This window comes from Salvia hispanica, chromosome 1, assembly GCF_029641045.1.
Source record: "Salvia hispanica isolate PSC_SH4W2 chromosome 1, Shi_PSC_v1, whole genome shotgun sequence".
NCBI lineage: Eukaryota > Viridiplantae > Streptophyta > Magnoliopsida > Lamiales > Lamiaceae > Salvia > Salvia hispanica.
The window spans coordinates 37834771-37850262 of record NC_142692.1 but is presented as its reverse complement, the minus strand read 5'-3'; the positions used below and the strand labels follow the sequence as shown (position 1 = coordinate 37850262).

At 35.9% G+C, this 15492-nt stretch overlaps 2 protein-coding genes across 3 annotated transcripts; both read left to right on the top strand.

The window, feature by feature from the left end:
• Nucleotides 1–1613: 1613 nt before the first annotated feature.
• LOC148933736 (Cysteine proteinases superfamily protein) lies at nucleotides 1614–6454 on the top strand. 2 transcript variants are annotated; one of them, XM_089066495.1, is made up of 10 exons: nucleotides 1614–1765; nucleotides 2042–2265; nucleotides 3306–3379; nucleotides 4034–4088; nucleotides 4164–4238; nucleotides 4936–5009; nucleotides 5098–5146; nucleotides 5773–5857; nucleotides 5976–6032; nucleotides 6219–6454. In XM_089066495.1, the coding sequence occupies exons 2-10, from the start codon at nucleotides 2095–2097 to the stop codon at nucleotides 6263–6265; spliced, it is 687 nt and encodes a 228-aa protein (XP_088922621.1). In that variant the 5' UTR covers nucleotides 1614–1765; nucleotides 2042–2094; the 3' UTR covers nucleotides 6266–6454. The 2 variants fall into 2 exon arrangements, with proteins under 2 accessions (XP_088922621.1, XP_088922622.1); XM_089066496.1 differs by having other exon boundaries at nucleotides 1742–1880.
• A 1105-nt stretch (nucleotides 6455–7559) lies between these two features.
• Nucleotides 7560–14651, top strand: LOC148933735 (acetyl-coenzyme A synthetase, chloroplastic/glyoxysomal-like). Its single transcript, XM_089063039.1, has 18 exons — nucleotides 7560–8265; nucleotides 8351–8494; nucleotides 8582–8737; nucleotides 8829–8951; nucleotides 9032–9200; nucleotides 9422–9504; nucleotides 9850–9951; nucleotides 10033–10121; nucleotides 10240–10330; nucleotides 10690–10803; nucleotides 11111–11187; nucleotides 11330–11408; nucleotides 11491–11559; nucleotides 12256–12431; nucleotides 12573–12629; nucleotides 13377–13467; nucleotides 13588–13686; nucleotides 14300–14651. The coding sequence occupies exons 1-18, from the start codon at nucleotides 7702–7704 to the stop codon at nucleotides 14483–14485; spliced, it is 2469 nt and encodes an 822-aa protein (XP_088919165.1). The 5' UTR covers nucleotides 7560–7701; the 3' UTR covers nucleotides 14486–14651.
• Nucleotides 14652–15492: the final 841 nt, after the last annotated feature.

Sequence of the window (15492 nt, the reverse complement as noted above, 5' to 3'; positions counted from 1 at the left end):
CTTTCTTTTTATAAATATACATATATAGCTCTGCCCTCTTTTCAATTACTAACATTGATTGGATTGGATTATCAACAAATAATATCCAAATTTCATTGTTAATTACTAAATGAATTTTAACAATTTGGGTATAAGTCTTTATAAATACCTGGTACTAAATTTTGTTCAATTTCATGTCTCTCAGTAAATTTCAAAAGTAGATGGAAGAAGTACTGAATTTTACCGTTGTAAACAAATTTCCGCGTTTCATTCAGCCGAATCAAAACTAACGCTAAAATAACAGGTTTTAATGAGCTTCATAGTGTTGGTAACTAAATTAAATATTTTTTATATAGGTCTATATGTGCTCAGAAGAAATATGTATTTTTCTTTAAAAATTATAATAGTTGTCGACGGTCACCAACAATTCCAATGACAATAATTGGCATGCAAGCATGCGATGTTGGGTAATGTGGGATGTCTTCTTGTCGAACATTGCCAGTGTCAAGATGTTCATCAACATATTTATTATGACTTTCAATATTCAACCCGTTACAAGAGATTCCATCGACTACTATATAATAGGACGTTGACACTTAATACAACCATTATAAGTTTGTTACTATCAAGTAACTGCAAACTACCATCATGTCACTACAAACGACTCCATCGAACCCTTTACGTATTGTTAACATAAATAGTCGGATGTTACAACCACATATCTTGTTGGCACCATCGACAATAAAACATTAACTCGTCCAAGCTTTTCGATAGTGTCAACCATTACGAACACTAGCTCATCAAGATGAAAACGCATTATCTATCGGGTCCAAGCCATTCAAATACTCGCGGCCATGAGCATGACAAATGGACAACGTGGCCTTGGGATAAGCAATATGGAAGGGGATTTGATAGGCTGAATTTGGCATTGATTTCCCTTCAACGGCTACATCGGTCGGCAACACCAGACGTGATTAGTCAACTAGGCTAACGTGTCATTGACCGATGAGATATGGTTAGATTGGCTTGCACAAGGCAAGTAGTTTATAGATAAAGTTTAATTGATAGCATACAAATCAAATTGGTGTCTGGTAGGTTATCAGATAATAATGAATTAGAAAATTATTCATAACATGGTGTTGATGAACCAAGGGTCAAAGGTGTCAAGCGTCATAAAGAAACATTATGCTACATATTTATCAAAAAGTGAAACAATATCGTTATAGTTAAGTCCCATTCCCCCGATAAAGTTTGAAAGCTGGTTTGCAATGTAATGAAGAGTGATAAAGAATACATACGTAATAAGACATTTTTAAAATTAACTAACTACTAGTATAATATAACAAGAAAACTATTCAAATCATTACAATTAAAATCTGTACTATATAATTTTTAGATGAGTAATATCTGTATGCAATTTAATGCTTGCTTATATTTTATCTGGGAATATTAATATATTATTTATTTAATTAATTATTAAGTAGTAAATTATGTCTCCTTCACAATTTGCATATCGCCATAGTATTTTGTTGCAATTGGATTGATTGGGCTTCTAAATAATATTTAAAGTCCAATTGATGGATGTTGCGGTTTACCAACCGGACCAATAATAAATAAATAAAGCGCAACTCGTTTTGGCGTGTAAATTAGTCAGCTGCGAAAGCAAAACGGATGTGACGCGTTGGCGCAGCGGAGGAGAGAGAGCTTCCAAATTTCAAATCAAAATCAATCCTCTTTCGCAGCTGAACCCGCCAGCGATCATCTCTAGATTGCAATTTCTCACGAGGTAAAAGCAACGATTCATTACCGACACCTGCATTTGCATATGAATTTGACTATTTCCGATTATTCGCAAATTCGATTTCATCACGTTGTCTTTTCTTCTGATGATGCATGACTAGGTAACGGCTTGATTGAATGCCTAATTTTGTTATATGCATTTCATCCGATTCTGCTTTCTGTCTTTTGTTCTGATACGTTTGATGCATCGTCCATTGGAATCTCACAACCAGTTGAATGTTTTGTTTCCATCCGACACCTAAGATCTCGTTTGCTCTTGCAGCCTGCTATTTTAGTTTAGCTACGAAAAAAATCTACTACTACTATATTCCACCAATGAGAAATGGAACAACTTATAGCGATGGTGCTTCAAGTTCAACTTCAACTTCTTTAAGCAGTCAGCAAGATGTGGAGGATGATAGGATGATTGCTGTCGTTCTTTCTGAAGAATATGCAAAATTAGATGGTGCAGTTGGTCGACGGCTGACCAATCTTGCCCCTGTTCCTGTAAGAAGCTACGATTACTATTTACAACTAAAATACAATTAGTCTAGCTGTAGCTGCTATGCTAATTATAATTTAGCAGCACTTCAGCAAGCTATATTCACACACTCATGCTCCTATTAGTCTAGCTGCTATGCTAATTACTACTACTATAATTTAGCAGCACTTCACGGTCACACACTCATGCTCCTATATTTTTAGTGAAAAACGAGCTCTGTTAGATGTGTGCTGTTTAAGGAAGTAGTTGTATGTTCGTGGGTGCTTTGGTCTTTACCCAGAATGCTGGTTATAATTTCAGAAGAATTTTAAAATATGCTATACACTGGGTTGTTGTTGGTTTTTCTTGCTTAATTTACTTATACTAAGATTGGTAGTGGTCGAGATAGTAACTTGCAAATGTTCAAATTTCTAAGTCAACACATATATGCGTCAACAAGGTAGTGACTTGCAAATGTGTAATTTTCTAACTCAGCACATACTTCTGCAGCAATGTTTTTGTATCATCTGCAGTGCAATGTATGTAGAACTCTCTTTCTGGAAGTAGTGAAATGAGAGGATATATGGATAGGATAGAAAGCACAAAACCAATGCTTTTCTTAAAATTGGACAGTTCTAGGATTTTATATATAATGACATCATTCAAATCAGAGTGTCAATTTGGTTCAGACATCTTGTCCTCTACATGTACACTATTTTTTTGAAAAATAATACCTCCCTCCGTCCCAAGGTCGCTGAGTCGTATTCTTTTTTGGGTTGTCCCAATTTAACCGAGTCATTTCCTCCTTTGGCAAAAGCTCTATCTTCTCTCATACTTTACTCTCTATTCCTCTCATACTTTACTCTCTCCTCTTTAAACTTTAACACCTCATTCTCTTAATTCTCGTGCCCAAAAGAAATGCCTCAACTACCTTGGACTGAGGGAGTACTACTAATTTTGTACCAAATAAAGAGGAATAGGAAAGACATTGGTGATTACCGACCATTAGGCAATAATTTATTTACATCAGTAGTATTATCTAACATTTCCTTCATATACTTTTCAGCATGTTCCAAGAATAATTTTGCACTTTCCTTCAACAAGTGATTCAAATTTGGATTATCAACGGCTCCTTCAGAGGTATACTAATTGTTGCTCAGGTGTAAAAGAAATATATTAGTGGCTTTGTTGAATCACCATCTCTTTGCCTCTAAAATAGTAACGAGGACTATGTGAAGAGATATTCTCTGTAGGAGATATAGTTTGTGAGTAGAATCCCATTCATCCAAGCAGAACAATTAGTAAATGGTATTCTATTGCACAAATTGAATGTAGAGCAGGACTGGCTAAGTTCATATCTCAGCAAGGGTAACCAAGTTATTACTAGTTTGAGCTTAGAAAATTTGATCCTTCATTATTTTTGTTATTTCAAGACTAAAGATCATTAGGCATATTTTCTTCTTAAAGAATGAACTACATCCACTGGTACACGAGGAAATGCATGTAAGTCTGTGCTCGGGCATATGTGAAATTATAGAATCCTTCACCATCCTTTTCCTAGATAAATAAGAAGGTAACGGGCAAGTTAGTGGATTTATCATAGAACTTGGAGTGTTAGAGCTCTATTTTGAGGTTTCTTCTTGATTTATTTGTACCTACTTTTGCTGGTTAATTAGGATCTCTGCAAGTACAATATTATGAGCTCTTACGTTTCAGAATATTACTACTATATCAGAAATATTGTACAACAGTTAAGACATCAACAAACAAACTAGTTTCTCTTTTGTTTTCCAGGATAAATGTCTATGGTTTATATGAAGTAAGGGTTTCTGGAGACGGGAATTGTCAGGTTCGACCAAATTCTCTAGCCTGATTCAGAATTTCTATCTTTTCAATAATATCTACTCACTTCTTTTGCCTCTAGTTCCGTGCACTTTCAGATCAGATTTATAGATCTCCTGAGCACCACAAGCATGTGCGCAAAGAGGTTGTGAAACAGGTATTTTGAAATGATGATAGATATTTAATCTGTGTCTGTAAATGTAGTGTCTTCATTCGAATATGTTCGTTTTAGAATCTCAGCCACTTTGATTGATGATTTATGCATATTGGGCATCTTTTCTTAAAAATGTACTCTTTCTTTGTACTGACAAATGAGAATGCTGTGTATTCCACACTCAAGATTACAGTAATGATGAACTACTATGGCAAACAACTTCCTTAATAAGCATTTGTAGATATGTTGTTTACTTGTGTCGGCTCAATATCATCACATGAAGCTTCAGTTAAACCAAAACAGCATATGGAAGCACCCACTAGTGTTTTCCTTCTGAGGATACCGTCAGGCTTCTTCAGTTTGGTTGATACCTTCCATACTTAATAGTTCCCCTTTTAAAAACATTTCATGACCACTTTACTTAACTGTAGTTTGCAGCGGCTACATAGATGCAATTTATTCCCATATCTACATGTCCCTCTAAATGCTGCTGCTTTCTCTATCTCTATAATCTTTGTATCAGTATATCCCCTAAGTATTCCTAGTTTTTGCATAAAATTAAGCCTAACTGATGTCCAGTAACTATAATGACCTTTTTGTTTTTTTGCAATTTCTTTGCCTGTACGTACCAACAGACTGATATGAAACTGTTATAAGTTTCCAGTTGTGTGCTCACATTTCTCATGTGTTTCCTTTTCAGCTTAAAGATAACTATGCTCTCTATGAAGCTTATGTACCTATGAACTTCAAACGCTATTACAAGAAAATGGCTAAGTAGAGAATTCTCCTTGCAGTTTTAATTTCTAGGGGTATCTCAGATTATCATTGCTTCTGAAATTCCCTTCATCATATAAAATTTCAGGTCTGGTGAATGGGGAGACCATGTTACACTACAAGCAGCAGCTGATAAAGTACAGTACACTTAAATGCCATTAATTTTTATGTCTGCAATGTTTAGCAATTTCCTTTTCTAAGAGTAACCTTTGCCATATTTGCTTCAAGCACCCTAGTTCAGTGACCTGCAAATGATATTCTTTATCTGTTGTTCTTTGCTTATGCCTCAACTAAGTGGTGAATGGGGACTGGGGGTATGAGTAATCTCTTTGGAGTGCTCGTCATACATCTGCTCTTAGTGCCATAGATGATTTTTCATCAGTCTTCTGGGCTATTCATACAAAATGCGCATCTGCCTCCCAAGTCGTGTTTGAGTGTATACTGTATAGTGCAGTTATCCTAGGACTTCTGTCTTCAATGATTCAAATCTATACTTTAGTTCTTTTTCCTAAGTAAATTTTGTGATCTTTGTTTTTTGATTCGGTTAAAAAATAATTTTACATTCAAGATACTGAAACAACTGATAATATGCAAAAACTTTTGGAAGCTAATACTCATCTCTAGAACCTTCTCTTTCTATAAAGCTTGTCTCTAATATTACAGAGCAATCCTCCTCATGCTATGCCTTCTTAGATATATTTGTACATTTCACACGTTTGAAGATTTGGAGCAACACCTTTAAAATTGCTACTCCATATTGCAGTTTGCAGCAAAGATCTGTTTATTAACATCATTCAGAGATACTTGCTTCATCGAAATTGTTCCACAGCATCAGGCCCCTGCAAGAGGTATTAAAAGCCACACTAAAAAAATTCCTTTCAGTTTAAGCTTAGTATTTTTGTCAGGTCGCTCGATGCTAAACTTTGGTGATTCATTTATACTAATTGGTTTATACATGTGTTGCAGAGCTTTGGCTGAGCTTTTGGTCCGAGGTGCATTACAATTCACTCTATGAACTACGAGGTTTGTATTGCTATCAGATAAGCCTTAATCTTTCAATAACAGGTCAAGAGTCAAGATAGCTCAATCGTCAATCTATGATGAGACGATGAAGACAGACAACTAGACATTAACTATAGTATGATAAAATAAAGAATGGAGTGATGAATTTGTTAATTTTGGCATCTTAGAAACTGTTGTGTCGTGCAGATGCTCCGCCGCAGCTCAAGCCGAAGAAGAAACACTGGTTGTTCTAACTGTAAGTGGTGTATGCACATTGAAGATTTGCAGAGGAATTCCCAAATCGCTGTAAATTTGTATGGTTGGATTCGTTTTCCGTTTTATTTCCTCCTATACCAATACTATGAGCCCATTGTATTATTATTTTATAAATATTTATTCATAATTGTATGAGCAATCCTATACATAGCCTTCTATTCTACTCACTACAGCCTTTTATTTAATTTTTTGTCAACTCAGGCGATATGTAAAAAAATTAAATGGGAGAGTGTGATTGGGATTCCAATTAATCGAGGTCAACGCTTGGACGCAATTATTTTACTCCCTCCATCTCCCAAAATTCATCATCATTTAACTTGGCACGAGTTTTAATAAATGTAATAGAAAGGGAGTTGAAAAAGTTAATGGCATGCGAGTTCTACTTTTATATATTAGTTTTAAAATAAAATATGAGTGAGAATGAGTTAGTGGAATATGAGGTCCATTACCAAAAATAAGAGTAAAAGTGAAAAGTGACAAATTTTTAGGAACGAACAAAAAATGAAATAGATGACAAATTTTCAGGAATGGAGGGATAATTTATTTATACAATAAATCTATGTGACCAAATTTTGTACAACCAAATTCTTGTTTATTTGACAAAAAAATAGGTTTATTTATGAATTTAATTAAAATATTAGATGCATATATAGTACATGGAAAGTGCATAATATTGTGGTTATATATTTATGATTTTTTATAATTTTTTTATTTTTTTAGAATTATATATGTAATTAGTGCATACTTTAATTTAAATTTTAAAAATAATAGAAAAAAAATTCAAATATAAATATAAAAAATGAGGTTAAAGGCTAATAAGTCTTTTTAACTTATCCACTTACTATATTTATAATTTTAATATATAATTAATATATCAAATTATTAATATAACTTTATTTTGGTTCAAAATTTGGTTGTTTATCATTGCTTTTATTTATATTTATATGCCTAATCTATCAAATACTCGAAGATAATGTTTATACACTGATAATCATAGTTGTACTAGTCAACTTGGGGTGGCACGAAGTTTAAGGCACCAAATCAATGCACGTGGGAATTGACCATGTGGCTCACAAGTCGAAGTTACGATTAGCTTCAATAACGTATAACTAACCTATGAGTAGCATTGCTTTAAAAATCAAAATACGGAGTACTAGTAAATTTGATTAGTGACAAGGAAATTTTCAATTAAATTGTAAAATCATTTGATTAGTGACAAAATCAATTTAATAGTATTAATTTGGGAATCATATGGTATGTCGAATCAATAATCATAGTGGTGGCATGGAGGGGAAGTTTGTAGCCGGTAAATGACAAATTGAATTGACGATGAAGACGATGAAGAAACCCATACCTCCCTAATCTCTCCTCCTCTCTATCAGTAGACTTGGACGGAGGCACCACCGCATAAAAAATGGCCGTCTCTTCACCTTCCTGCCTCCGAACTTGCAATTCTCCTCGTCAGAATAGTACTAGTACGATTAATTATTCTCAATTATTAACTGTTTCCAGTCACCATGCTAGTACAAGTAGACCTTCACCTAGGGTTGCTACCAATTCACATTTTCCTTTTCTCGTAATTGCAAGCGATATCTCGTCTTCCTGCACCTGTTCGTATAATAACAGTTTTACCCAATTTAAAATTCAGCCGCGTTTGGTGTATCATTTTCCCTATAATAATAGTAATAATATTTGGAATGATTCTTCTCATTCTTCACTTCCAAAGTCCAAACACCACTTGAAAGCAGCAACCTCAGTCAACCTTCGCCCCCGATTTCGCGCCATGGCCGATCCGCTCACCAACGGCGCCGGATCTTCCCGCCGCCTCCGCCACGTCAGCTCCGTGGCAGCTCCGCCCTCCAAAATCTCCCGATTGAATGCCGTCGTGCTCGGAGATGCCCTTGCTTCCGAGGAAGACGATCTCGTCATCCCCAATCCTGATTTCTCTGCACAGGCTCACGTTCCCTCCCCCGGAAAGGTTCTCTCTCTCGCACGGTCTGATTTAGCTCCTTTTTTTTTTTTTTTGTATACTTAACATGAACTCAATCGGATTTGCCTTGCAGTATCTCGAAATGTACGACCGGTCCATTGAGGATCCCGCCGGATTTTGGTCCGACATTGCTTCACAGTTCTACTGGAAGCAAAAATGGGGTAGTCCTGTCTACTCTGAGAATATGGATGTTGGCAAGGGCAGAATCAATATTGAGGTTTGTCATTTCATCTCACATCCATTTGCTTGACCTTACTTGCTTTCTGCACGTTTTAGTTAACATTTGGTTATATTTGGGGATTAGTGGTTCAAGGGCGGGATCACCAACATATGCTACAACTGTTTGGATGCTAACATTGCCGCCGGAAACGGAGATAAGATTGCCATTTATTGGGAAGGGAACGAGCTCGGTGTTGATGCCACTCTGACCTACAACCAACTCCTCCACAATGTTTGCCAGGTTATTATTGCTCACTTCACTCGACCTCTTGCGCTGTTGCAACTTGCAATATTAGCAGCTTGACGTTCCCACTTAACTTTTATGCTGACAGCTTGCAAATTACTTGAAAGACATTGGCGTACGAAAGGGTGATGCCGTTGTGATTTATCTACCCATGCTTATGGAACTGCCCATAGCTATGCTTGCTTGTGCTCGTATTGGTGCTGTTCACTCGGTATTGCCTCTTTATAGCAACTAGCATCTTCATTTTAGAACTCCAGAGTTGCAGAGAAATTTACCTGCTTGTTTGCTCAGGTTGTATTTGCAGGATTCTCATCCGAATCTCTTTCCCAAAGGATTGTGGACTGCAAACCAAAGGTGGTTTTAACCTGCAATGCTGTAAAAAGAGGACCCAAAGTCATTCATCTAAAAGACATAGTTGATGCGGCACTAGCTGACTCTGCAAAGAATGGCACAGTTGTAGGTAATTTATGGAATTTTTAACTTTTGTTATTACTAAAGAATTTCCTCAGATAAGATAATTATTACTCCTGGTTAGGGATGGGAATGGTTTAAAACTCATTGGACGACCATAACATTCTGAATCATAGAGCCGTGGCTGACATTTTTCACATGCATTATATGTTGGTTCATTCATATGGCAATTGGGTTCCTTGTGGTATTCATAAACTCCCTGTTCTGCAGATGTTTGCTTGACCTATGCAAATGAATCTGCTTTGGAGAAGGAAAGCACTAACTGGGTCGAGGGACGAGATATTTGGTGGCAGGTGGGTTGATAAAATGAGTGTTAAAGTTCATGTAGTCTTATGTTACATAAAATTGGCAGACGGGAAACTTAGTTTATATGGAACTTAGTATTTGCATCTATGAAGTTATCTGACTAGAGTTCAATGCTAAATATTTTTTAATATTAATGGTTGCATGAAAGTTGCATCTCAAATAATAATCATGATATAGTAGAAGACCAAAGAAAGTATGATCTGTTGCTATTTAAATAGAATATTATTTTTATCAAGGTTTGCTGTACTTGCAAAGTCCAGTTGACAAAAATGTAGAGCTATATAACTGATGCATCTCACCATGCAAACCATTCCTGTTCTTATGTTTTGCAGGACGCTCTTTCTAAGTATCCGACTTCTTGTGATGTAGAGTGGGTTGATGCTGAAGATCCACTTTTCTTGCTTTATACCAGTGGGAGCACCGGAAAACCCAAGGTATTAAAAGTTTGGAATTGTAAAATATTGTAAACTTTGTCTGTGCATGAACTTGCTCAAGAAAGTATGTTGATTTGGAAGGGAGTTCTGCATACAACTGGAGGGTACATGGTGTATACAGCTACAACGTTTAAGTATGCATTTGACTATAAACCATCTGATGTATACTGGTATGCCAAAATTTGAACTAATTTTTCATTGTCACCTTAATTTGCGATTCCAGAGGTGACTACCCTAACTTCCTAATTTCTCACGTGTTCTCTGCCCGGCCTGTGTTTCATCGTTCAGGTGTACAGCTGATTGTGGTTGGATTACTGGGCATAGCTATGTCACTTATGGGCCTCTGCTGAATGGAGCAACTGTTGTCGTCTTTGAAGGGGTATATTTTCTTAGTACCCATAGATAATTATATATGTTACTTTACTCGGCTTGGTATCTAAGATAAATGGCTTACTGTAATATTGTGACGTGGATTCTTCATGAATCCTGGTATGACATTCTAACAGAAACAAAATTTTCATAGTTACAATAGTTACATATATGTAGATGGATCTTTAGGTCTCTTATGCTATTAAAAAAATGCTCTACTCATAGGAAGGTTATGACACATTTTTGTAATATCTGATATTCTCTTATTTTGGTGTGGACTGCAAATTCATGGTCTAGCATGGCTGGAGTCATATGTAGGCATGCCTGACATAAAAGATTTACATCTTCAAACTGCCACTGAACCTGCAGGCTCCTAACTATCCTGATTCTGGACGTTGCTGGGACATAGTTGACAAATACAAGGTTTCTATATTCTACACTGCTCCGACATTGGTGCGATCATTGATGCGTGAAGGAGACGAGGCAAGACTACCAGATCATCCTTTTTTTTTTCTTAGTGCATACTGCATATTACTTCATAACCTCAATATGTGATGAAGAGTGACTGAATATTATCTATATACTTTACTCAAGTTATTAAATCAGAACTTCAAGGTTTACCCTTGTAACATTATTTATGGTACCTTGATTTTTAAAGTATTGGTTGTTCCTGAAAATTGGATAATCTCCTTTTAAACTTCCAAAAAGAAATAAAACAATGAAATAGAATGAACATAAAATCAGATAAATATGTGTTGAAGGAGTGCTGATTTTTATGCCAATCTTGCAGCTTGTCACCCGATATTCACGAAAATCCTTGCGAGTCCTTGGCAGTGTAGGCGAACCAATCAATCCAAGCGCATGGAGGTTTTCAATATATTCTTAAATCTTTCCATGCTTTGCCAGTTGATGATTAATAGCAACTTTCTCAGATGGATTTAAGTTCTGGTATTTATATGCTTGCTGTTCTCTTTATATAACTTGAATTTTTTTATCTCCATACAACCAGATGGTTTTTCAATGTGGTTGGAGACTCACGATGCCCCATTTCCGACACTTGGTGGCAGACGGAGACTGGTGGCTTCCTGGTAGATATTTGTTTTTCATTTGATTCTATACTCCTGCAAATACACTACTTGTAACATAATTTAATCTTTTTTTACCTTGTAGATCACTCCTTTACCGGGTGCTTGGCCTCAGAAACCGGGTTCTGCTACCTTCCCATTTTTCGGGGTCCAGGTAATAGAATGCAGGTTCATTTTATAATAATGCCTGTGTACTTGTCTTGTCTTGTCCTGTCATGTCTTGTGCTTGTACTTTTATATTTACGAATGTAATCAACAAAAGATTACCTGTATAATTAAAATAATGATTCAGGGAATGCTGGGTGATGCTGCACTGTGGTATTTACATTTATTGTTTTCTTAATCTTTGTCATATTTTCAGTTGATCTGTTTCTTGTTGCACGTGTTCTGTTACGAGATTAAATCAAATCTTAATGGGTCAACCACAATTTGAGCAGTAAAAAATTGGTGCTATGGCTATTTTATCAGACTTAAAGTAAAGCCTTCGAAATCTTTCAATGAAATTTGTTTTTGATTAATATTAATTGCTTTATAAATATATTTTTTGGAAGTTAATCCTACTTTAGAATATAAAGCATTAAAATCTTGAGGGAAGCTTTTGAACTTAAGCCTAGTTGGTGAGTTTGACTTTCCCAGAATAATGTACTATGTTGCAAGCAATAGAAAGTTGTTACTGTTAAATGATAGTTTCTTGAGTAAGTTTGCTGATACATGGGCCTTATGGTTTCATTTAAATTTTAAACTACTTTGTGGGCCATCATTTGGTGATAGCTCCAAATTGCTATAGTGACAAACTGACAAAGCACTCGGTTATCCCCCAAATTTTAAGCCTTAAAACTTGTTGGTGCAGCCTGTAATAGTGGATGAAAAGGGTGTTGAACTTGAAGGTGAATGTAGTGGATATTTGTGTGTTAAAAGCTCTTGGCCTGGTGCATTCCGAACGCTTTATGGAGACCATGAAAGATATGAAACAACTTATTTCAGTGCCTTCCCTGGTTACTATTTCAGTGGAGATGGTTGCAGAAGGTAGGGTTTTATTGGGAAATAAGCAAAAGGTCTTAGAATTGAAATTGAGATAAATAATGCCCTCCCTCTTCTATCTCTCGATCTCTCTCTCTCGTCTTCACTGAATTTGTATGTTTATTTTTTTTTCTTCTGGAAATTTAGGGACAAGGATGGTTACCACTGGCTCACTGGCAGAGTTGATGATGTTATTAACGTCAGGTACTATTCTTCGTTTTTTGGCTTATGTTTAAAATTGGTCAACTATTCAAAACATCAAAAGACGGAGAACTTATGATCATCGAATTGGATATGGCGGCCTTATCAGGTCCATTGTAGCCTTAGAGATCTGTCAACTCTATACCCTACTATGACAATCAATTATTCAATTATATCCAACCTCTTCTTGCTATTTACCATGCATGCCATTCATTTTTCATCATCAATTTCCTATTTGATCTTTGAGTTTTTCTTCTCAATTTTCTATTTACCATGCTTGGAGCTCTTTGAGTTTTTCTTCAATAAGGCAGATCTATCTAACAAGTAACAACATATGAGTATGTAAGAAGTTTGGAACTTCATGGTCCTATGATTTATGGAGAGGCTAATCCTCTATGATATATGCTAGAGAACTTTCCCGAGTCAAGCTAATATTAACTTGAAAAAATCTTAACAAAATTTTGGTTGTTTATGTGTCTGAGACAGAAATGTATCCAGACAGACTTTTTGCAAGGTCTGTCTTACATTTGAATGAAATAAAACACTTTATCCCATTAAACATGTGGTGTTTCTTTCCTATGATAGATACAAAGTACGTAAACAACTGCAAAGAAGTCTCAGTTTCTATGCTCAATGGTTTTGAATAAAAAATGAAACAAACTTGACTAATCAGGCTTGATTTATTTTAATTTGATGGTTTAACTAGTTCATCAGAATATAAATGTTCAAGCTTTCTTCTATAACATGCAGCGGGCATCGTATTGGGACTGCAGAAGTGGAATCTGCCTTAGTTTCACACCCCCTGTGTGCTGAAGCTGCTGTTGTTGGTGTTGAGCATGAGGTAAAATTATAGCTCACTCCATGTCACTTTTATACATCATTAGTTTTCCACTTCCCTTTACACTTCGGCCTCTGAGTCAAGGCTCAGCTTTAATTATTTTAATTTTGAAAATGATGTTAGGTCAAAGGACAAGGCATATATGCATTTGTTACTCTAGTGGAAGGTGTTCCTTACAGTGATGATCTCCGGAAAAGTCTCATTATGACTGTGAGACAGCAGGTATGTGGAACAATGTAGTTATCATGTGTGCAGAAGAAGCAAGTTGAATTCATGGATACACTCAGTTTTATACTGATGTTGAATTTTAGGATTACATACAAGCTGCTTAGACATATGGTTACAGCAAGTAGCTGATCAATCAAATAACTCTATTATTATAATCAAACATAACATGAATGATATGAATCAAATATCTAAAGTAGAGTGCTTTATCAATTCATAATAAGATTATTACTGCATTTGCTTTGGGAAAAGGATGTTGAGAGCTGTTATTAGTAAGAGGATTGGGAGCATACAGAGAGTATTTGTTACTACCTCCGTCCCCCAAATTTTGACACGCTTTGACCCGGCACGGGTTTTAAGAATTGTAATGGAAAGTGAGTTGAAAAAGTTGGTGGAATGTGGGTCCTACTTTTAAAGTATTAGTTTTATAATAAAATGTGAGTAGGAATGCGTTAGTGGAATATGGGGTCCACTACCAAATATGGTAAAAAGAGAAGTGTGTCAAAATTTGGGGGACGGACTGAAATAGTAAACTGTGTCAAAATTTGGGGGACGGAGGTAGTATCTTGCAACTATTATTTGGACATTAAAATGTGTGATTTAATTTCAGATTGGAGCCTTTGCAGCTCCGGACAGAATCCACTGGGCCCCTGGTCTACCAAAGACGAGGAGCGGAAAGATAATGAGAAGAATTTTGAGGAAGATTGCTTCGCAACAGTTAGACGAGCTTGGTGATACAAGCACACTCGCAGAGCCTGGAGTTGTCGAGCAGCTGATTGCACTTGCTGATTCCTGACTTGTGTTCGGAGTACCATTTTACTACAGGATCAATGTTGTTATACCAATATACCATATGTTGTATCATATGACTTGCCACCAATAAATATATGGAGCAGCTTTGTTCCTATAATTAGATTGCTAGGTGTTACTTTACATTTATGAATAAAGTGGTATTGATCAAATTTGGCAGTTATGTTGGTCGAGAATCAACTTTTTCTGAGATGAGACACAGCATGGATGCTTGTGTTTAGTGTAATAAAAGTTTCTAAAATATGCTTGAGGAAATTGAGAACAAACATATCCTAGAATTTCTTACTGAATGAAATTTCTGAATTGGATAGCTCTTAAACATGTGATCACAGTCAAGAACAAAACATAGCAAAAAACCAAGGAAGTCAACAAAGAGAAAATTGAAACATGAAAACCATCTTGGATGCGAGAGTGCTGCTAATTGCAAATGGAAGCTCATAAAAATTAATTTCTCAAGAGTATATATATTGCATAATGGAAATCATAAAGATGGTTACTTGTAGGAGTACTAGGGTTTTAGCCTTAGCCCTTAGGTGAAGCTCAAACTCTACATCAGTCAAAATCCAGCTGCTTCAATTCCATTCCTGCCACCCAATCTTTTTGAGGTATTACATTAATTTTTCCTCCAATTTTGATTTTCACGAGTGTTAAATTGCTTGAATCACTCCCTCGTTTTCTATAATCGGACGGAAACTGATTGGGTTAGTGTTCCGATGGCTTAAATCCCATCGAAAAATGTCGCCTTACGTTACTGTGCCAATTCCGTTTCTCTTCGAGATTGATGGATATGAAACTAAGATTAAAAGCATTTGATTCCTAGTTTTCTGTTTACCTCTCAAACCATCTAATTTCAGCTTGCCTCAGATCAAATTGTGGTGTAATTAGGATTCAAATTTGTTTGTTGTTATACATGCTGTATATCATGATTTGAGTTTGAAATTGTGCTGTTTTGAGATTAGTTATTTGGAAAAGTTTATTGTGTTCCCAGACAAT